The sequence below is a fragment of the Passer montanus genome, unplaced genomic scaffold (assembly GCF_014805655.1).
Source record: "Passer montanus isolate IOZ18808 unplaced genomic scaffold, ASM1480565v1 scaffold43, whole genome shotgun sequence".
Lineage (NCBI taxonomy): Eukaryota > Metazoa > Chordata > Aves > Passeriformes > Passeridae > Passer > Passer montanus.
In genome coordinates, this window is record NW_024369151.1 from 682,875 (window position 1) to 704,257 (window position 21,383).

Consider the following 21,383-nt stretch of genomic DNA (forward strand, 5'->3'; position numbering starts at 1 on the left):
CCCGTGCCCGGCCCGGTTCGGGCCCGCTCCGGCCCCGCTCGCTCCGGGCCCCGTGCCCGGCCCGGTTCGGGCCCGCTCCGGCCCCGCTCGCTCCGGGCCCGCCCGGGACTCACCTGGCACCGCCGGTCCGCCGCTCAAAGCCTTCCCCGCCGCTCCGCGCCGCAAACGCCAGCGGGCCCGGAACGTCTCGCGCACGGCGCCGCGCCCCCATCGGTCTCCTGTTCCGGGACACCGACGCGCGGCGCCGCCAGGGGGCGCTGTCGCCCGCGGCAGGGCGCGAGCCCGGGGGTTGGGGGGGTCCTACCGTATTTACCAGAGCGCGGCGCCGCCTGTGCGTGCCGTACTTACTGTGGTTAACCCGCACCCCTGAGAATAGCTACTGTTTTCAATTCACGTTAAATATTTTATTCAGGGAAGCTCCCAGAGCGGAATTTTGGCCGCGGCAGCGCTGGCCGCCGCTCGCTTTTGGCCGTGGTCAGGTGCCCTCAGCCAGCAGCACCCGCGGTGCCCGCTCAGCCCAGCTGTGGCCGCCGCCCTCGCCGCTCTGCCCCGCCGGGAGCGGCTGCTTTGCCGCCGTCCGTGTCCCGTCCCGGGCTCCGTGTCCGCCGCCCCTGCCGGGTCTGTGTCCCGTTCGGGCTCCGTGTCCGCCCCTCCCGGGTCCGTGTCCCGTCCCGGGCTCCGTGTCCGCCGCCCCTCCCGGGTCCGTGTCCCGTTCCGGGCTCCGTGTCCCCCGCCCCTGCCGGGCCCGTGTCCCGTTGGGGCTCCGTGTCCCCCGCCCCTCCCGGGTCCGTGTCCCGTTCGGGCTCCGTGTCCCCCGCCCCTGCCGGGCCCGTGTCCCGTTGGGGCTCCGTGTCTCCTCCCGCCGCCCAGGGGAGGAGCGGAGCGGGCCGAGGTGGCCGCGCTGTCCCGCCCCGCCCCGGCAGGTGAGGCGCGGGCGGTCGGCAGGTGCGGCCCCGCTCGGCTCCGTTCCCGCTCCCGCTCCCGTTCCCGTTCCCGCTGCCGCGACCCGGCCATGGCGTACCGGGAGCTGGTGCGGCGCTGGCACGAGGCCGTGCGGGCGGCGGACCGCGGGCACTGGGACGCTGCCCTGGACGCCTTCGGCGGCATCGCGGAGCCTCCGGCCAGGATCTGCTTCAACGTGGGCTGCGTGCAGCTGCTGGCCGGGCGGCCCGAGGCGGCCCTGAGGGTGAGCCGGGCGCGGGGGGATCCCGGGCGCGGGGGGATCCCGGGCGCGGGGGGATCCCGGGAGCGGGGGGATCCCGGGCGCGGGGGGATCCCGGGAGCGGGGGGATCCCGGGCGCGGGGGGATCCCGGGCGCGGGGGGATCCCGGGAGCGGGGGGATCCCGGGAGCGGGGGGATCCCGGGCGCGGGGGGATCGCGGGAGCGGGGGGATCCCGGGCGCGGGCGGCTCGGCTCCCCCGGGTCCGTCTCGGAGGGAATGATGCTGAAACTCGATCTGGAATCCGGCGTTTCGTGTCCGGCGGGAATGCGAGCCGGGATGTTGAAGGGTGAACGGTCGGCGGAAAAGGTTTAGCAGAGTGAATCTCAGAAAAGTGAAAAAGGTGGAAGTTAAAAAGGCGGGTGTGACTGTCGAGGACAGGGTTCAGTGGTGAGCTCAGTGATGCCTGGTTCACAGTTGGACTCGATCTTTGAGACCTTTTCCAGCCTTAATGATTCTGTGATTCCATGGTTCTCTAAATACTATGGAAATCCAGATCAGTGGGCAGAATCATTTTGAAACAAGATAATAGAGAGTACTTAAATTAGATACTGGAAACTGCATCTGGCAATATACCTTAAGTTTTGTTAAAGCTAAATCAGTTAAAATCCTGTCCTGTAGGTGAACTTAGCTCATTATCATATGACAAGCCACACCTCTAAAGCTCAGCCTGCCTGATTCCAAGAGGAGACCTCAACCCACTGGACACGCACACTTGTTGTAGCTTTAAATCAAAGCAGGAAAAAGATTGTCCAATAGTTGTTCTGTGGGTGTGGGTTTAGACACGAGATGGGTGTATTTTAAAAGTACAAGTACGTTATTTGGCAGTGGAGACTGCCAGAACAAAGCTGCTGTGCCAGAAAACCACTGTCCTTGGGAAGGGAGAGGAGGTGCCCTGAGGAAAAGTCTTTTTTGTGACAGCACCTGGTGTGTCTGCACATCCATCCATCCATCCATCCATCCATCCTTGTCCAGGGAGGAGATGCAGATAAACCTTTCCTCAAACAGTGTGAGGAGGAGCTGAGGCTGTGCTGGAGGGGCCGGGGCAGCGCTGTGGAGCCCTGGGCAAGCAGTGGCTGTTTGGGACACAGTGAGCCATAGAGGTAGTGCCATGGGGATGAGAGAAAGAGCTCAGGAGAGATTTCTGAGCCCCAGCCAGGGGCAGTGGCTGGGAAGAAGCTCAGCTCTACTTCCGTGTGGATCAAGGGTTGGTTGTTATTTCAGTTGTGGCCCAGGGAGGCCGACATTCCAGCACGGTGTGGGGTCACAGGGACTCCCCTTCCCCTGCAGTGCTGTCCCAGGGCAGGGAGGGCAGGCAGGGCTGGGCTTTCAGCCCTTGTTATCCCCACGAGGTGTCTGCAGTGGCAAGGGAAGGAGCACACCCCTGATGCTGCCCCAGGAGGACTCCTGGCTCTCCCAGCATGCTGAACCACGAGCTGCCACCACAAGCACTGCCTGGTTTTAGCTGGGGCACTGAAGCAGAACTACTGACTTAGAGGCCATTGTGAGAAGCCCTGCAGCTTCCTCCCTCTCACCTTTCCTCACCTCAGCCTTCCCCAGCCTGGCCAGCCCTGCTGCTCCCACTGGCTTCAGGCTACAGTTTTCCCATTTTAAGAAGCCAGATGGCCAATGCAGCTCATTTATGTCCAGTCCATTGTAGCAAGGAGGGGTAAAAGCCTGAAGCTCAGCTCACACAGAGCCAAGACCTGAAGGATGGCTGGGAGCTGTGTCAGCCCTCAGGCAGGAGCCCAGGGGTTGCCTCTCTGAGGGACATGGCTGGCTGGGCGTGTGTGCCCAGGCACTGACAGGATAGATCCCAGCTGATCTCTGCCTGTGTTTTTCTCCTCAGGCATTCAATAAAACCCTTGAGAAGGACAATTCCCTGGCTGTGGGCTACTTCCAGAGAGGGTTTGTCCACCTGCAGCTGGAAATGTGAGTGAGGTGCACAGCCAGTGCAGTCTTTGGTTCTCTCCTTTCAGTCCTGCTTTACTCCTAAACCTAAATGATTCTTTGATTCCAAAATTCACTTCTTCCAGCAACCTTACAGGGTTCACAGGGTCTGCTTTAGCCTTGTCACAGGTCAACAAGTCTTGTCTCCATAAGAGCTGCACAACTCTGGGGCTCCAGGGGTGGCTGACACTTGACATTGCTGTCCCTACACACAGAGACCCGTGAATGCAAGGCTGCCACAATGTTATGTTGCCATTCAGATTTTCTCTGGAAATTAAAAAAATATAATTGTGCTGCTTGGTATGTCTTTACACGACACACATGAGTCTAGCCTTCCTAAAAATGCAGCCTGCACACTCTCCTGCCAGCAGACTTCAGGGGCCTGATCTCAGTCTCACTGACAATATACTGAGGTTGCTCTAGAAGTGTCATGGGATTGATTACTCATTGTTTCCACAGCTAAATCACAGTGACATCCTCCTCAGGGAGCTGGGTGAAGTATTTTACAGATCTTGTCTTACCTTTGAGCTCAGTTGTTGTCTTTCCTGTTGATTTCCCCATACTTCCCAGACCTTAATCTCCACAAAAAGTCTGTCTTTATTTCTGTAAGGGAGTTAAAGTGAGCAGTTCTGGCTTCTCCAGGAGAGGGGCTGTGCCTGGGGTTGGTGGAGCCCCAGGCAGGGCTCTCTGGAGCTGCTCCAGCAGCAGCAGAAGCAAACGTGCCCCAAGCACAGCCACTGCAGGGGCAGCACAGCTGGCAGCTGCCTCCTGCCCAAAGAGCTGATGGCCTCCAGCCTCCAGGGCTCTCTCCTTCATCAGAAGCTGCTCCTGCCCCTCAACACCCACCTGGGCACCTTCTCTTGGTCAGGTGCCCACTGCACAGCCATTCCTGGGCCCTTCCTTTCACTGCCTGCAGCCTCAGTGGGCACCTGCTTGGATTTCAGTTGCATAGCTGGTGTAAATTCAGACTAATACCCTCCTTATCCACAGAGGTTCTCTAAATTTCTAAATGTTGAGGTTCTAAATTTCGAGTTTCTCAATTTTGATGCTCTGGCCATGTGTGTGCCCTCTCTGGTCCCCATCAGTCAGGTTCCCAGGCCTCAATGTTCTTGGGACACGTGCTGGGACAGGCAGGGAGCTCCCAGCAGTGGGTAACCTTGGTTCTTTGTAACACATCTCAGGTGCAGCTCTCCTTGCACAGGCTGCAGAGCAGAACACATGTTATTTGCTAGTGTGATTTTCAAGCTTTTTAAACAGTGTCTAGTTTTAGGCTCAGTTTCTTGTGTCACCTCTGCATTGCAGGTATGAAGAAGCTCTCTCTGACTATCACATGGCCTTCAGTCACCTAAGAGAAAATCCCTTCATTGATTACAAGCAGCTGGGGCTGAGGCACATCCTCTATGCCTGGGAGGTGAGAGTCAGCCTGGCTCAGCAATCCTTCCCCACTCTTGGGGGGTGTCAGTAGCAGGGATTAGTGACCTAAGACTTTTCGAAGAAAGTACATGAGAACTGTAAAAAATATTCTGCTTGCACTTTTTAAAAAGTAACTTAATCATAAAAGTTGTAAACCAACATCATCTCTGGAAAGTTTAGCAAATTATGCAGTTTGAAAAGTAAAATTGTTCAGAGCAGGTGCACAGGAATTTCTGTATTGAAGGGTTTTTATTTTCTCTATATGTAGACAAAGTGGTGGCTGCCCCATCCCTGGAAGTGTCCAAGGCCAGGCTGGACAGGGCTTGGAGCAACCTGGTCCATGGCAGGGGTGGAACTGGGAGCTTTAAGGTCCTTCCCAACCCAAACCAGTCTGGGATTCTGTGTAATATGTACACTTGGATGTAAACACACATGGAAGTTTAGTGAACTCCTTAGCTCTCAGACATGTTGACAGATGAGAACAGAGCTGATGCAAAATGTAGGCTGTAGGAAAGTCAGGTGCATGAAAGCCTCTTTCCAGCTGCAGCAACTGATCTTAATATTCCCTCTGTGCCTGAACTCACACCCCATGCTCAGGCTGTGTTTGTAATTCTTCCTCCTGCACCTCTTACTGTCACACAGAGCCAACCTGCCACATCCTGTTCAAGAAAGCTCAAAGGCTGAACTGATTGTATATTTTTGCAATATTTGGACATATGTAAAGGATTCCTAGAAACTGTCCTTTACTGGAAGGGTTCATTTTGTTTTCTCTGAGTCCACATGCACAGATTGAAAAGCAGATACAGGAAAGAGGATTTAACTCCTTACTTCCGTGAGAGTGAGGAGTCATTGTGTAACTCCAGCCAAGCACCTCAGCCCTTTTCATGCACCTTATACCTGGCAGGAGGAAGCTATCCTTGGCATCTGTGGTATTACCCAACCTCCCTGGCTTTAACAGCTTCAGTGCCACGGCACTGCCTTCTCTTGAAAATGAGCAGTTCCCTGGGAAAGGGGCAGGGCTCAGGAGTGTCCCTCCCCTGGTGGGGCCCTTCCTGGTGTGGACACACAACCCATTACTCCAGGCATCACCGGGACATGTGCTGGCCCTCCAGACTTGGGATCAACATCCTGATTCAGCTGGAGCTCATTCTTACCTGGAGCTCATTTTCCAAAATACACAAACAACATCTTGCAGCAGAATTGTGCCATCAGCTTTCCCCATGCATGGCCTCTCATGTGCTGCAGCTGATCTCCTCGTGGGATACACATGTGTGGTTTGAAAACCCAGAAATATTTGCCTCTTGCAAGGCTGTGACACTTCTGACTGAGTGAGAACTGCTGCCTTGCCTCCTGAGAGGGCCTGTCCCTGCAGTTCTGTACATGCTCAGTGTTGCCATTCCCCACACTCCCAAACAGAGTCTTCTACTGCCATGGCTAAGGAGTAAAGGAAAAGCATCCAATGAGCTCCAGCTCGTCCTGCTTGTCCTGAGCAGGGCGTGCAGCCAGGTACACACCTCAATTCCCAGCTGATAACCCTATCACAGGAGATAAGGAGCTGTCTGACAGTGCTCTGGCTGTGGCCCAGCTGGCCAGTGACAGGCAGAGATCTCCCACTCTCAGGGTAGACCACAGCTCTCCAACACCCCATCTGCAACACTCCCACAGCCTGCTCTTCCCCAGGAACAGACTGACATGCTGCTGAAGGGTGACAAGCTACAGCTGACAGTTTGCACATTCACAGCCCACTACAACATGAAATAGTTTCAGTTAAGTTATTTTGCAGTGACAGGGAGTCAGGAGTGCAAAAATCATTATCTAGTTGCATGCAGAAAAACACCCAAGGAAAGCTTCCTGGCCTTTTGGATGCTGGAAGGATCAGAATTAAACAGTGTGCTAGCAGAGTCTTCACCTGCTGTCCTCCTGTCTCTCATCACCCTGACCAGCAGCTCCAGCACACCCAAGCTTTTGTTTTTCCTTTCTGAATGTGAAATGTTCCCAGCTATGCTGTTGCTGAACTCTTGTGCTTTAGTGCTTGTCCCTGTTTCCTGGCTGAGCTCAGGAGGATGTGTTGGGTGTCCCTTGGTCTTGGCCCTGAGTCCCTTCCCTGTGCCCACTCCAGGTGCTGTACAGCACTGCAGCAGTGCAGTGCCACCTGCAGCAGTGGCAGGAGGCCAGAGTCACCCTGGAGAAGGCTGTTGTGTGGAGACCTGAAAGAAGAACAGCAATCCTGGAGCTGGCCCTGGAGCGGGTGCAGGTAAGGCCACATCTGTGAGCTCCTGGGAGTGTGCTTTGGGCTTCAGTTCAGGGATGTGTGCTAAAAGTTGTCATTTTGTGTGTTCCTGACACCTGCATGTTCCTGCCATCCCTCCACCTGCTGGGCCACCTGCTAGCACAGTCTAAGCCATTTGTACATGATTCTCTGCCAAACCAGGGCTTCAGGTGATCAAGGAACCCCACCACCCCCAGGTGCTTCACTGCCCAGAAACACCATAGTGAAGGATTTTGGGATGACCTCTGAGGCTGGGGACATGGCTTCCTGGTTCATCGTGTTCAGGAGCTCAGTTCCACTCCAATAAGTTCCATTTGTACTTGTCCTGCAAAACCAGTTTCCTTGTGCAGTGTTTCAAGTGCAGAAGCCCTACAAGTGCAGGTCTGGAGAGTCTCCCTTTTCGTGGCACTGGCTGGCTTCTTTTGAGTCCCTTTGGCCTCAAGAACAATTGGTGGCAGCTCAGATATTAATGTCAATCACTTTTAGAGCTTAAGTAGGGTGTGAAAGTGTTTCTAGAGCTGCTTCTAAGTAAAAGTTTCCTGTTAGACTCCTTTATGATCTGAAAACATTTGCAGATCTCTGATTTACTCTTCCTGAAGGATTCATTAGTTTGCTACCTTCATATTTTTTAAGAGATTCATACTTTGTTTTTAATCCAGTCATCTCTTCTGCATCACATTTGTGCTTTTCCTGTGTATTATTTATATTTGCTATTAGCACGCTACTCAGTGGCTGAACAGAAAACATCTGAAGTCAAACAGAAAAGCTGTCTGGAAGATTTGTTTGATAAACCTTCCTGCACTGCCCCCCTTCGCACACACCCCATGCCAGCAGTGTCAGTCCTTGCCTCCACAGTGGGGAGGGGCTGCTGAGCTCTCAGTTTGCTCGTGCTTTTGTGGAGCCTGAGTGGCCTTTGTCAAGTTCACAGCTGAGACTTTTGGCCCAATGTCTTCCTGGAGCTGCTCTTGCACACCTAAGCTGTATTTGCTTTTCAGGGCTCTGATGTTTTGTTCAGTGCGAACTGATGGCTTTTCCTTTACCTGCTGTCCCCACCCCAGGACCACCTGTTTTTAGAGCCCATGCTGGTTCCTCTTGGCGAACTTTTCAGACCACGAAAGAAGGAAGTTGAGCAGCTGGATTCAAAAGATTTCCTGGGTAAACCCAAGGTAACAGGCATGTAATTGTCACAGTTAACAGCGCCAGAAAAAAATCTTGCCCCTGCCATCTCCAGAGAGCAGTGCTGTGCGGGCAGCCAGAGCAGGATGGGCAGAGCTTACAGCCAGGCCAGGCAGTTGGGACACAGAAGCCAAAATTCGTTAGAATTGCTACTCCTTCTACCAAAAAATACACTTTGGCTATAAAATACCTTCCAAGTCTTGATCACTTAAAGTCTGAAAGGGCTGAGCAGGTACTCTGGGAACCCATGGTTGCCCTTTTGCTGATAATGATGTTTTTAAGAGGGGCTTGTTGTCCCAGCATGTTGCTGCTCAGTCCTGCATTGCCAGGGGGACAGGTTGGCACTCAGGGAACAAATGCTTTGTCATATCCCTTAATACAAGGCAGCATAGAATTTCTCTGTCCCTGTCTGTGACCAGTGCAGTCAGAACAGAGAGCTCCAAAACAACTAAAGGAAAGTAATAAATTCACATACTTTTAAAGAAACCTTGGAAAGACTAAAAAACTGGGACACAAATGGTTGAGGTTGTATTGGGAATCCAGCTCTGCCTCTCCCACTGCATGTACAGGTCCACATTTTGCCTGACCTTGGGATGCCAGAAGGAAATGGGTCTGAGCAGGTAATATTGGATGAAGTTTGGGAGTCTCTTCGTCCAGCCTAGATTGACTCACTGCTTTGTTCTCCAACAGGTCATCTCATCCATCATTCCCAATGATGAGTACATTGGCTTCGAGCCTCTCAGGCCTCAGGTGAGGACAGGGTTGTGAAAGGAGGAATGGAGCTGTCATGGAGCTCCAGAAAGAGGATCAGATCCGAACCATCAGGGAAAGGAAGAGTGGACTCTTGGTAAAACCAGTGTAATACCAGCCTGGATCCATCCAGGCTCAGCACTGGCTGTAAGGGACTCAGTGATGGGAATCTCCAGCCCCTTGAAGATGCATTTTTGCTCTTCACCATGTCAAAACAGCTTTGCTGTGCTCAGCCTGTCTCTGCTCATCACTTCAGTAAATGTGTCAGTGTGAGCACAGCTGTCTCCCACTGTACTGGGAGTTCCTTGGAACCAGGGGAGGGGGAAGAGATTGTCTTACATCTGCATGAGATAAAGAGGGAGGGGAAGGAAGAGAAGGCACATCCTGGTAAGGTGTGCAGCAGCAGACTTTTTCTGGGTGGTGTGGAATGACAAATGGAGTAAGAGTCAGGAGGTGAGATGGCATTGCTGGTGTAGGAGACACTGTTACAAACAGATCCTGTTGTTTCTCCCACAGAAACAGGGCTTTTATGAACCCAGTGCCGATGCTCTGCGGTGAGTGTTCAATCCCACCTTGGTCTTACCCTTCCCTCACTACTGTTCAGAAAGTCTTTTATTCTCTGGCTTATTTGTGTGAAGACACTGAGGGATCCATAGCCTCTCTGACCAGGGGTGAAGTGAATGACAAACATACAAAGGCTGCAAAGGATGCTGCAGGTCCCTGGCGTCTCTGCAAGAGCCTCTGGGCAGTTTGCAGGACTTGATTAAATGGTCCTGGGAGACTGGCATGGATCATGGCATGCCTGGGGAATGGAAGCAGACAGAGGTTGTGGGACCTGCCTAGGTCTGTGGCAGAGGGTGCTCAGCTTTCCCATCTTAATTCCAAGGACAATTCCAAATACTCACTACCAACCCTAGTGTCCTGAGCCAAAATTATGTTCAAACCCCAAGAAAGTAATTTGTTTTGATCATATGACATCAGCAGTACTTCAGGGCTGTGTTGAATAACTGTTTTGATCTTGACATTGATCATAAGTACAATGCAAATACAGCTGCATTTGGCAAATCAGTGTTGCCCAAGCCCCTTTTGTTCCCAGTTGGAGTGAAGAGCAGCAATGGAAATCCCGATTTCCCAAGACCCTCACCCTGCAGCCCGTGGCAGCTGGGGCCGGTGCAGTGTGCTGGCTCAGGGCCATCAGCACCGCACCCCAGGCCACTGCAGCGCTCTCCTCTCCCCGCAGGGATGCCGAGTCCGGCTACCACCGAGTGCTGTCCCGGTACCGCCCCGAGGAACCGTCGGGGCCCGAGGTGGCAGCCGGGAGCCTGGTGTTTGTGCTGGGCAGAGCAGCGGACGGCTGGGCCACGGCCATCCACGACGGGCAGGTGAGGGACACGGGCCCGAGGGCAGGGCAGGGACACGGCCCCGAGGGTGCTGAGTCACACTGCCTGAGGGCAGGGCAGGGACACGGCCCCGAGGGCAGGGCAGGACACGGCCCCGAGGGCAGGGAGGGACACGGCCCCGAGGGTGCTGAGAGACACAGCCTGAGGGCAGGGCAGGGACACGGCCCTGAGGGCAGGGAGGGACACAGCCCCGAGGGCAGGGACACGGCCCCGAGGGCAGGGCAGGGACACGGCCCTGAGGGCAGGGAGGGACACGGCCCCGAGGGTGCTGAGAGACACAGCCTGAGGGCAGGGCAGGGACACGGCCCTGAGGGCAGGGCAGGACACGGCCCCGAGGGCAGGGCAGGGACACGGCCCTGAGGGCAGGGAGGGACACGGCCCCGAGGGCAGGGCAGGGACACGGCCCTGAGGGCAGGGAGGGACACGGCCCCGAGGGCAGGGCAGGGACACGGCCCCTGCCATGGCTAAGGAGTAAAGGAAAAGCATCCAATGAGCTCCAGCTCGTCCTGCTTGTCCTGAGCAGGGCGTGCAGCCAGGTACACACCTCAATTCCCAGCTGATAACCCTATCACAGGAGATAAGGAGCTGTCTGACAGTGCTCTGGCTGTGGCCCAGCTGGCCAGTGACAGGCAGAGATCTCCCACTCTCAGGGTAGACCACAGCTCTCCAACACCCCATCTGCAACACTCCCACAGCCTGCTCTTCCCCAGGAACAGACTGACATGCTGCTGAAGGGTGACAAGCTACAGCTGACAGTTTGCACATTCACAGCCCACTACAACATGAAATAGTTTCAGTTAAGTTATTTTGCAGTGACAGGGAGTCAGGAGTGCAAAAATCATTATCTAGTTGCATGCAGAAAAACACCCAAGGAAAGCTTCCTGGCCTTTTGGATGCTGGAAGGATCAGAATTAAACAGTGTGCTAGCAGAGTCTTCACCTGCTGTCCTCCTGTCTCTCATCACCCTGACCAGCAGCTCCAGCACACCCAAGCTTTTGTTTTTCCTTTCTGAATGTGAAATGTTCCCAGCTATGCTGTTGCTGAACTCTTGTGCTTTAGTGCTTGTCCCTGTTTCCTGGCTGAGCTCAGGAGGATGTGTTGGGTGTCCCTTGGTCTTGGCCCTGAGTCCCTTCCCTGTGCCCACTCCAGGTGCTGTACAGCACTGCAGCAGTGCAGTGCCACCTGCAGCAGTGGCAGGAGGCCAGAGTCACCCTGGAGAAGGCTGTTGTGTGGAGACCTGAAAGAAGAACAGCAATCCTGGAGCTGGCCCTGGAGCGGGTGCAGGTAAGGCCACATCTGTGAGCTCCTGGGAGTGTGCTTTGGGCTTCAGTTCAGGGATGTGTGCTAAAAGTTGTCATTTTGAGTGTTCCTGACACCTGCATGTTGCTGCCATCCCTCCACCTGCTGGGCCACCTGCTAGCACAGTCTAAGCCATTTGTACATGATTCTCTGCCAAACCAGGGCTTCAGGTGATCAAGGAACCCCACCACCCCCAGGTGCTTCACTGCCCAGAAACACCATAGTGAAGGATTTTGGGATGACCTCTGAGGCTGGGGACATGGCTTCCTGGTTCATCGTGTTCAGGAGCTCAGTTCCACTCCAATAAGTTCCATTTGTACTTGTCCTGCAAAACCAGTTTCCTTGTGCAGTGTTTCAAGTGCAGAAGCCCTACAAGTGCAGGTCTGGAGAGTCTCCCTTTTCGTGGCACTGGCTGGCTTCTTTTGAGTCCCTTTGGCCTCAAGAACAATTGGTGGCAGCTCAGATATTAATGTCAATCACTTTTAGAGCTTAAGTAGGGTGTGAAAGTGTTTCTAGAGCTGCTTCTAAGTAAAAGTTTCCTGTTAGACTCCTTTATGATCTGAAAACATTTGCAGATCTCTGATTTACTCTTCCTGAAGGATTCATTAGTTTGCTACCTTCATATTTTTTAAGAGATTCATACTTTGTTTTTAATCCAGTCATCTCTTCTGCATCACATTTGTGCTTTTCCTGTGTATTATTTATATTTGCTATTAGCACGCTACTCAGTGGCTGAACAGAAAACATCTGAAGTCAAACAGAAAAGCTGTCTGGAAGATTTGTTTGATAAACCTTCCTGCACTGCCCCCCTTCGCACACACCCCATGCCAGCAGTGTCAGTCCTTGCCTCCACAGTGGGGAGGGGCTGCTGAGCTCTCAGTTTGCTCGTGCTTTTGTGGAGCCTGAGTGGCCTTTGTCCAGTTCACAGCTGAGACTTTTGGCCCAATGTCTTCCTGGAGCTGCTCTTGCACACCTAAGCTGTATTTGCTTTTCAGGGCTCTGATGTTTTGTTCAGTGCGAACTGATGGCTTTTCCTTTACCTGCTGTCCCCACCCCAGGACCACCTGTTTTTAGAGCCCATGCTGGTTCCTCTTGGCGAACTTTTCAGACCACGAAAGAAGGAAGTTGAGCAGCTGGATTCAAAAGATTTCCTGGGTAAACCCAAGGTAACAGGCACGTAATTGTCACAGTTAACAGCGCCAGAAAAAAATCTTGCCCCTGCCATCTCCAGAGAGCAGTGCTGTGCGGGCAGCCAGAGCAGGATGGGCAGAGCTTACAGCCAGGCCAGGCAGTTGGGACACAGAAGCCCAAATTCATTAGAATTACTACCCCTTTTACCAAAAAATACACTTTGGCTATAAAATACCTTCCAAGTCTTGATCACTTAAAGTCTGAAAGGGCTGAGCAGGTACTCTGGGAACCCATGGTTGCCCTTTTGCTGATAATGATGTTTTTAAGAGGGGCTTGTTGTCCCAGCATGTTGCTGCTCAGTCCTGCATTGCCAGGGGGACAGGTTGGCACTCAGGGAACAAATGCTTTGTCATATCCCTTAATACAAGGCAGCATAGAATTTCTCTGTCCCTGTCTGTGACCAGTGCAGTCAGAACAGAGAGCTCCAAAACAACTAAAGGAAAGTAATAAATTCACATACTTTTAAAGAAACCTTGGAAAGACTAAAAAACTGGGACACAAATGGTTGAGGTTGTATTGGGAATCCAGCTCTGCCTCTCCCACTGCATGTACAGGTCCACATTTTGCCTGACCTTGGGATGCCAGAAGGAAATGGGTCTGAGCAGGTAATATTGGATGAAGTTTGGGAGTCTCTTCGTCCAGCCTAGATTGACTCACTGCTTTGTTCTCCAACAGGTCATCTCATCCATCATTCCCAATGATGAGTACATTGGCTTCGAGCCTCTCAGGCCTCAGGTGAGGACAGGGTTGTGAAAGGAGGAATGGAGCTGTCATGGAGCTCCAGAAAGAGGATCAGATCCGAACCATCAGGGAAAGGAAGAGTGGACTCTTGGTAAAACCAGTGTAATACCAGCCTGGATCCATCCAGGCTCAGCACTGGCTGTAAGGGACTCAGTGATGGGAATCTCCAGCCCCTTGAAGATGCATTTTTGCTCTTCACCATGTCAAAACAGCTTTGCTGTGCTCAGCCTGTCTCTGCTCATCACTTCAGTAAATGTGTCAGTGTGAGCACAGCTGTCTCCCACTGTACTGGGAGTTCCTTGGAACCAGGGGAGGGGGAAGAGATTGTCTTACATCTGCATGAGATAAAGAGGGAGGGGAAGGAAGAGAAGGCACATCCTGGTAAGGTGTGCAGCAGCAGACTTTTTCTGGGTGGTGTGGAATGACAAATGGAGTAAGAGTCAGGAGGTGAGATGGCATTGCTGGTGTAGGAGACACTGTTACAAACAGATCCTGTTGTTTCTCCCACAGAAACAGGGCTTTTATGAACCCAGTGCCGATGCTCTGCGGTGAGTGTTCAATCCCACCTTGGTCTTACCCTTCCCTCACTACTGTTCAGAAAGTCTTTTATTCTCTGGCTTATTTGTGTGAAGACACTGAGGGATCCATAGCCTCTCTGACCAGGGGTGAAGTGAATGACAAACATACAAAGGCTGCAAAGGATGCTGCAGGTCCCTGGCGTCTCTGCAAGAGCCTCTGGGCAGTTTGCAGGACTTGATTCAATGGTCCTGGGAGACTGGCATGGATCATGGCATGCCTGGGGAATGGAAGCAGACAGAGGTTGTGGGACCTGCCTAGGTCTGTGGCAGAGGGTGCTCAGCTTTCCCATCTTAATTCCAAGGACAATTCCAAATACTCACTACCAACCCTAGTGTCCTGAGCCAAAATTATGTTCAAACCCCAAGAAAGTAATTTGTTTTGATCATATCACATCAGCAGTACTTCAGGGCTGTGTTGAATAACTATTTTGATCTTGACATTGAACATAAGTACAATGCAAATACAGCTGCATTTGGCAAATCAGTGTTTCCCTAGCCCCTTTTGTTCCCAGTTGGAGCGAAGAGCAGCAATGGAAATCCCGATTTCCCAAGACCCTCACCCTGCAGCCCGTGCCAGCTGGGGCCGGTGCAGTGTGCTGGCTCAGGGCCATCAGCACCGCACCCCAGGCCACTGCAGCGCTCTCCTCTCCCCGCAGGGATGCCGAGTCCGGCTACCACCGAGTGCTGTCCCGGTACCGCCCCGAGGAACCGTCGGGGCCCGAGGTGGCAGCCGGGAGCCTGGTGTTTGTGCTGGGCAGAGCGGCGGACGGCTGGGCCACGGCCGTCCACGACGGGCAGGTGAGGGACACGGCCCCGAGGGTGCTGAGGGACACGGGCCCGAGGGTGCTGAGAGACACAGCCTGAGGGCAGGGCAGGGACACGGCCCTGAGGGCAGGGCAGGGACACAGCCCGGAGGGCAGGGCAGGGACACAGCCCCGATGGCAGGGACACGGCCCCGAGGGCAGGGCAGGGACACGGCCCTGAGGGCAGGGAGGGACACGGCCCCGAGGGCAGGGCAGGGACACAGCCCCGAGGGCAGGGACACGGCCCCGAGGGCAGGGCAGGGACACGACCCCAAGAGCAGGGCAGGGACACAGCCCCGAGGGCAGGCTTAGCCCCAGCCACCCTGAGCACAGCCCTCAGGAGCTCCTTCCCACACCCCCCAGATTTCCTGACACTGGGCTCTCACGGGCCTCTGCCATTCACCTCTGTAGATCCACAAGGATGGCTTCTGGGCTCTCCACCGTAGGGGATCCTATTGTGGAGTTGTAGGATAGCAGACCTCACCAAGGACCACCATTTAGAGCAGGATTTATCCCCTGAGAGCTCTGATGGAGCTGAGGAGGCGGGCTGGTCCTTACCTGGTCTGTAGTGCCTCTGTTCAATGAACTTTGGGAAAGTTTGGGGAGGGTTTCAGCTGTACAGGCAGGTTTTATGAATGGCTCTAGGGAAGTCCTAAGGACTTGGAGCCCAGCAAATCTGACATCTTCCTGCAAGCCAGGGAGCTGTAGTGTAAACAGACTGAATAGAAACAGATAAACACAACATGGAAAATCTTTTGTTGGCAGAAGCCATTTCTCACCTGTCTAGTTCACTTTTTGAAAGAGATGTTGTAAACCTGCATTAGGTTCAGTGAATGTATTACCTGCCTATCTTTCAAAAAAGTCACAAAATTCTTCATAAGACCACTATAAACCAGTGAGGTGTTTGAGCAATTGAGGCAGTGCTCTGAGGACTGGTAAAAGTACAGAATTAAAAGTTGGGTATAAAAATGAACAGGTTTTTCTTCCTTTCATTTTTAAAAAGAAAGGATGTTCCCACAGCAGATCCTCTGTGACATAAGCATTTAGCATATTCCTAAGTGCTATAGGAATAGGGGGAGAGCCTGAAGCATCTGGAGCTAACAGGAACAGTTACACAAGTATTTGGATGTGGTGGTTGACTGCTCAGTGAAGTGCCAGGTGAAATTCAATGTAGAAAAAGTAAAAACAGACTCTCAACAGAAAAGGAAAAAAAGCATTGTAAGCAAAAAATTGCAATGCTCAGTTGAAATGAGCAGCAGTGATTGTCAGAAGACACAGAAATGCAGTTGGACTGGTATCCCTGGGCATCCTTGCTGCTCTCTGCCCAAGCTCTGTCTTGGGAGCAGGGGGTTTGGTGGGTGTTTGGTCTGTTCCACTGCAGCCACTCCAGCAGCAGCTCTGCTCCCAGCTGGAAAAGCTGCAGAAGGATCGTTGGATTTTGTCCAGTAGTTTGTGAGCACTGAGCACTTGGGTGGCTGGGGGTGACCCCACACATTCGTGTGGCCATAGGGTGACAGGCAGTGCTGGGGCTGGCTGGGTCGCTGGGCTCCTCTCTCACCCTGCTCTGCTCCGTGTCCCTCTGCAGAAGCTGCACATCCCGAGCTCTCTCCTGGAGCCTGCCTCAAGGATGGATAAATGGGTGAGCTGGCAGCCTTGCAACCAGGGGGAAGGAGGGACCAAGACATACATTTGGGACATTTATCTGTCAGATTATCACAGGATAGGACAACTCTGTAACAGAAACGTAGAGTATGAAACACTGAGTCTATTGATTGAAGACCAAGTGCTCTTGAATGGGAGCAACAGAAGAGTTAGGAGTAGGAAAAATCCCTTTGACTCAGGAGAACTTTGTCTCTTATCTCCACCACAGGCATAGCCACACATTATCCCAATCATTTTCCATCTGAACCCAGTGTGGAAGGGCCCAGTTCAGCCCCATTTCCTGTGAAGGAGTTTTCAAGCACATGGTTGTTCTGATGTTGCTATGATTTTTTTAGTTCTCATTTTTCCTCCTCCACATGGTACACACTTGGGTGTTTGCTCCATGGATGTGTCACTGTCAACCAGCCCAAGTGGGGGAGAGCCCTCAGCACAGTGTGAGCAGCCTCCTTCTGTTCCAGCACCAACCCAGCAGGGAGCAGGGTGCCAGGGAAGTGTCCCCAAACCTCTGCCCTCGAGAGCCTGATTGCTCCACCTCATCCAACCATTCAGTGAGCAGCTCTCCCTGGGGTTACACCCACAAGTCTGTAGCTGGCTGCAGCCTGTCACACACCAGCCTTGTCCAGGCTCCCATTTTCTGCCCTCTCCTTTCTGATGCTGTTCTGTTGCAGAAGATCAGCACTGGGATTCCCCTTCCTCCTGCCCAGGTGCCTCCCAGCCGCCTCCCCATGAAGCAGAAGCCAGGTAATCCCTGGGCCCTCAGTGGGTGAAGCTGTGCCCAAACCCCACTCTTTAGAGGGCATGAGGAGGTGGTGGCCCCACTGCAGCCACTGCTGACTGCAGGGCTATTCCCCTGCCTTTGTGCTGTTCTTCAGATCCTCCTGGGGAAGAAAATGCCTCTGTCAATGATGCCAATGCCCACATGGACTCCAAGGTGAGATGTTTCACATGCTGAAGCTGGCACAGCCTCAGGAGGCCAGGGCTGGGAAGAGTGCAAGATTCTTGCCCAGAATTCCTGAGCTGCTCCCAGATCACTGGGAAAAAACCTCCTTCCTCTGACACTTTTCCATTCTAAAGGGAGGCTCCCATGTGGCCTTTCCTCCCAGTTTAATCACTGGGAAAAGTCCTCCTTCCTCTGACCACTTTTCCATTCTAAAGGGAGGCTCCCATGTGGCCTTTCCTCCCAGTTTGTGGCCATCCCATCTTGTGAGACAGCCTATGACTGACCTGTTGCCACTCTCTGAGGCACCAGGAGCACCAAACACATCAGAATTCTTGTGCACTTGCTTTACAGTCAACTTTGCAAGAGGCAGTTGTCTTTGAACACCCTGCTGTCCCTTTCCCCCTCTTCCTGTGTCCCATTTTCTGTTGTTATCAGTCTGAATGGCACTGTTAATTTAAATTTGCCCTGTTGGGTAATGTCCTCTGAGGTACTTCCATGCCGTTGCCAGCCCCTGCATGTGATGGTCCTGGAATGACTCCTGTGACCCTCTGGGAACACCACCTCTGTCCCTTAGCTGTAGGTCAGCTCTGTCACACCTGTTTTTAGGGCTTTTGGGGTATATTTTTCAGGTGTAGTTCAGCCAGAAGGCAACACAACAGAGGAATGTGGCTGCTCCTCTCCAGCTGGCTGGAGGAATTGGGGCCTTGTTCATATAATTTTGGGTTTAGAGGTACCTGTAAAATCAGAACCAAAACCAGAATTCCTAAGTCACAGGAGGAACATTTGATCCCAGGCTTTGAATCCAGAGTTCCCCTTTGAAATTCAGGTCTGCATTTTGATGATGTTCTACTGCGACATGGCAGCACAGAGATGAGGGATTGTCTGTGTCACCTCTCTTGGTATGACAGCAGATATTGTCAGTTGGGTCTGTTAGTCAGTTCTCCTTAGACTGAACTTCATAGTCAGGGAAAGGTTCCTCCCCGAGGGTGCTGGCACTGCCCAGGCTCCCCAGGGAATGGGCACGGCCCCGAGGCTGCCAGAGCTCCAGGAGCCTTTGGACAGCGCTGCCAGGGATGCCCAGGGTGGGGTTGCTGGGGTTGGTTGGGCAGGGACAGGAGCTGGACTCGAAGATGCTGGTGGGTCCCTTGCAGCTGAGGATACTCTGATTCTCCACTCTGACAGAGCCCGTCTCCCCACAGGTGCCCCCGAGGCGCGGGGAGGCCTCCGCGGGCACAGACAGGCCGGCGGTGCTGCGGCTGCGCTGCGAGTGCTCGCTGCTGCTGCAGGCGGGCGAGGCCCCGGCCCTGCCCGCCCTGCGGGCCCTGCTGCGGGACAGGCTGGCTCAGCAGGCACAGCGGGGCACGCTCAGGTATGGGCTGAGCAGCCCACAGGTGTGTGGGCCAGCAGCCATTCCCCTCAGGACACGGGCGGCCAGCTGCCTCTGGGCTCCTGGGAACATTCATCTGGGGCCAAAACCAGCAAAGGTGTGAGCACACAGTCTGCCTAGAGGGCAAACCTTACCATGGGCTGTGGGTGGGACAACAGCATGATCCCCGTGGGGAAGAACATGCTGTTCTTATAATCCCCTCCCAGTACATCAAGGGCTCAGGGAGAGCTGCAGAGGGATTTATTACAATGGCATGGAGTGACAGGAGAAGGGGGAATGGCTTCGAACTGACAGAGGGCAGGGTTGCATGGGATATTAGGAAGAAATTCTTTAATATAAGAGTGGTGAGGCCCTGGCACAGCTTGCCCACAGACACTGTGAATTCCTCATCCCTGGAACTCTTCAAGGCCAGATTGGATGGAGCTTGGAGCAACCTGTTGTAGAAAAGATTCTCTGCCCATAGCAGGGGGTTGAAACTAAATTATCTTTACGGCCCTTCCAAACAAAACTGTTCTACAAGTCTGTGATTCTGTGGGCCTTGGAAGCCTGAAGGATCTTTCCTAGGAAACTGTACCATGGTCAAGAAAAAGGGAGAAGAGAAGGAAAAATTCTGTGTAGATGCAGCTGCCACACGTTGGATTTTGTCCCACTCAGCTCAGCCTTTGCAGTAACAAGGATAATGCAGACCAAACTGGGACTCAGGCAGAAGATCCTGGGGTGAGGTCTCTCTGGATGTGACACCCCTTGGGACACACAGTGGCATCAGGAGAGTTTAGAGTCTAAGTTTGTGTAGTGTGTGAGAGGAGGTGACAGTGTCACTCCCCACAGTGCCATTTCTGCCCACTGAGCATGTGGGGTGGCCCCATGTCACTGTGCAGCAGGACAAGCTCAGAACTTGCCTGCAAAGGGGACTGTAAAGACTGAGGGTGGCAGAGGGCTGGGCTGGCCTCCAAGTTTGGCTTTAAAGGGGATTATTTGCTCAGCATTAATGAACACTTGCAGCTACAGGCTCCTGGATGGCACAGAGCTGGGGACTGTGTTGGGACAGGAGGACCTGGGGAAGGTGTGGCAGCAGCTGACTGAGGGCAAGCTGACACTCTGTTGTCAGGTACGTGGGCTGGGACAAGGTCTCTGCTGGGCCCCAGTCTCTGCTTTGCTTTGCAACCTCTATGCTGGCTTTTTCCTGCAGGACTCAGACTCCCACTCAGGCAGACCTGTCCTGTACCAGATGCTGGCTCAGCACTCTTACCTGGCACAGGGACCAGGGGACCTGGAGTTCAGCAAGGGAGATGTGCTGGATATCCTTTCTGAAGGTAGCTCTCCAGTCCTGCTGCTGGGCCAGGCTTTTGGGGTCTGCTGTGAGGAGGCATTGGGAAAATGTGGCCTCACCAGTGCTGTCTCAGGTTCATACTCTCAGGAGTTACAGGCTTGCACGGGGTTTTTCCCAGAGTTAAATTCCAGCCATGAAAACTCTCACTAACCCCATTCATATGGGCCAGGGCTCATTCCTGCTCCTTTTTTTAAAATTTTTTTCCAGTGAACGAGGACTGGCTGGAAGGACGTTGCAATGGCAAGACTGGCATCTTTCCCAAATGCTTTGCCACCCAGACCAGCTGTGGTGCAGCCTTCCTATAGCAAACAGGAGCCTTTTCCTGCCTGACTGCACCCCCAGGGGTGGGAGACACTCATCCCAGCTCATTTGGGCCCCAGCCAGCACAGCCAGGAGCTCTGCTGTACCTGGACAGGGGGTATCTGCCACTCAGATCCATGGGGTCAGTTCCAGCAGTGATGGCATTTCCCACAGCCTGTTCCCTGACCTGGCATTTTTACCTTGTGCTTGCACTGCTGAAGATGTGTCTGTGAAGAGCAGAGAGCAGGGAGAGGGCTCTGGGGTTTGGCTGTGGGAATTGTCCACGTAGCAGCTCAGGCTGCTGGGTGGGAAGAGGTTCCCCTGGGTGGGAAGAGGTTCCCCTGGCTGGAAGTCCTCATCCCCTCTCCCTTGTAGCTCATGTTGAGGCTGGGAAGGCTGAGCCTCACTCCCAAAGCTAAGGGTGGCTGGCTGGGAGCAGGGTCTGAGCCCTGTTCCCCAGGCTCTCAGGTCACATAACCTTATCTTCACCAGCCAGAGATGCTGCTCTTTCAAAAGGCTTTTGGAACCAGTTTGCAGTGGGATTTATGGGAAAACACCATGAGTTAGGACCACTGTTTTCCATAGCGAATAGCTATGGACCTGACCATTCCTTCACCAGGTGCCTTGGGCACTTTTCTTAAGCCCTAAGGCCAGGGTGGGATCTTGGAGCACAGAGAATAGGCAGTGGTGGAAATCCCCACTGCTCAGAGCAGCTCTGGGTTGTGGGAGAACCCTGGGGAAAGGGCTGGCTGGGAAGTGCAGTGCTGGGCTTTTGTTGCAAAGGCTGAAAGCCCTGTCCAATTCCTGCAACTGGGCTGGGCTGATCTAAATAAAACACTCAAGTGCCTGGAGCTGAAACCTGTTCTGGATTTGGTGTCGTGACAAAACTTGGCTATGTAACTTGAATATAAAATAAACCCTGAGCCAGAGTTGGCAACTCTTAAATCAACTTCCACTTGTGTTTTTCTGCTGAG

At 53.5% G+C, this 21,383-nt stretch overlaps 3 protein-coding genes across 22 annotated transcripts in view; 2 read left to right on the forward strand and 1 right to left on the reverse strand.

Annotated features, from left to right (window-relative positions):
- EXD3 (exonuclease 3'-5' domain containing 3) overlaps positions 1-672 on the reverse strand; it is a 249,306-nt gene extending 248,634 nt beyond the window's left edge. For 7 of the 15 annotated variants that reach the window (XM_039719855.1, XM_039719853.1, XM_039719852.1 and 4 more), the window contains exon 1: positions 114-245. The gene's annotated coding sequence lies outside the window, so the exon portion shown is untranslated. Of the gene's footprint in view, positions 1-113; positions 247-540 lie in introns of those variants that run through there. The other 8 variants (XM_039719844.1, XM_039719849.1, XM_039719860.1 and 5 more) reach the window with 5 other exon arrangements.
- Positions 673-814: 142 nt separating this feature from the next.
- Positions 815-21,348, forward strand: NOXA1 (NADPH oxidase activator 1). 6 transcript variants are annotated; one of them, XM_039719871.1, is made up of 15 exons: positions 815-1,186; positions 3,070-3,152; positions 4,473-4,581; positions 6,703-6,837; positions 7,911-8,018; positions 8,719-8,778; positions 9,295-9,332; positions 10,019-10,160; positions 16,376-16,429; positions 17,121-17,193; positions 17,325-17,383; positions 18,592-18,761; positions 19,782-19,887; positions 19,969-20,092; positions 20,317-21,348. In XM_039719871.1, exons 1-15 carry the CDS (start codon positions 1,013-1,015, stop codon positions 20,412-20,414), a joined length of 1,533 nt encoding a protein of 510 aa, XP_039575805.1. In that variant the 5' UTR covers positions 815-1,012; the 3' UTR covers positions 20,415-21,348. The 6 variants fall into 6 exon arrangements, with proteins under 6 accessions (XP_039575805.1, XP_039575803.1, XP_039575804.1 ...); XM_039719869.1 differs by having other exon boundaries at positions 19,782-20,092; XM_039719870.1 differs by having other exon boundaries at positions 17,124-17,193; positions 19,782-20,092.
- Positions 11,228-14,739, forward strand: LOC120507374 (neutrophil cytosol factor 2-like). Its single transcript, XM_039719913.1, has 5 exons — positions 11,228-11,462; positions 12,536-12,643; positions 13,344-13,403; positions 13,920-13,957; positions 14,073-14,739. Exons 2-5 carry the CDS (start codon positions 12,557-12,559, stop codon positions 14,164-14,166), a joined length of 279 nt encoding a protein of 92 aa, XP_039575847.1. The 5' UTR covers positions 11,228-11,462; positions 12,536-12,556; the 3' UTR covers positions 14,167-14,739.
- Positions 21,349-21,383: the final 35 nt, after the last annotated feature.

What these genes read in the sequence shown, in the direction of transcription:
- NOXA1 (XM_039719869.1), top strand. Translation starts at nt 1,013, where the DNA reads ATGGCGTACCGGGAGCTGGTGCGGCGCTGGCACGAGGCCGTGCGGGCG. An exon ending in GTCCACCTGCAGCTGGAAAT is followed by an intron (nt 3,153 to 4,472) that starts GTGAGTGAGGTG and finishes TCTGCATTGCAG; the next exon opens with GTATGAAGAAGCTCTCTCTG. An exon ending in GCACAGCGGGGCACGCTCAG is followed by an intron (nt 18,762 to 19,781) that starts GTATGGGCTGAG and finishes GAACACTTGCAG; the next exon opens with CTACAGGCTCCTGGATGGCA.
- LOC120507374 (XM_039719913.1), top strand. Translation starts at nt 12,557, where the DNA reads ATGCTGGTTCCTCTTGGCGAACTTTTCAGACCACGAAAGAAGGAAGTT. An exon ending in TCGAGCCTCTCAGGCCTCAG is followed by an intron (nt 13,404 to 13,919) that starts GTGAGGACAGGG and finishes TTTCTCCCACAG; the next exon opens with AAACAGGGCTTTTATGAACC. An exon ending in CCCAGTGCCGATGCTCTGCG is followed by an intron (nt 13,958 to 14,072) that starts GTGAGTGTTCAA and finishes CTCTCTGACCAG; the next exon opens with GGGTGAAGTGAATGACAAAC.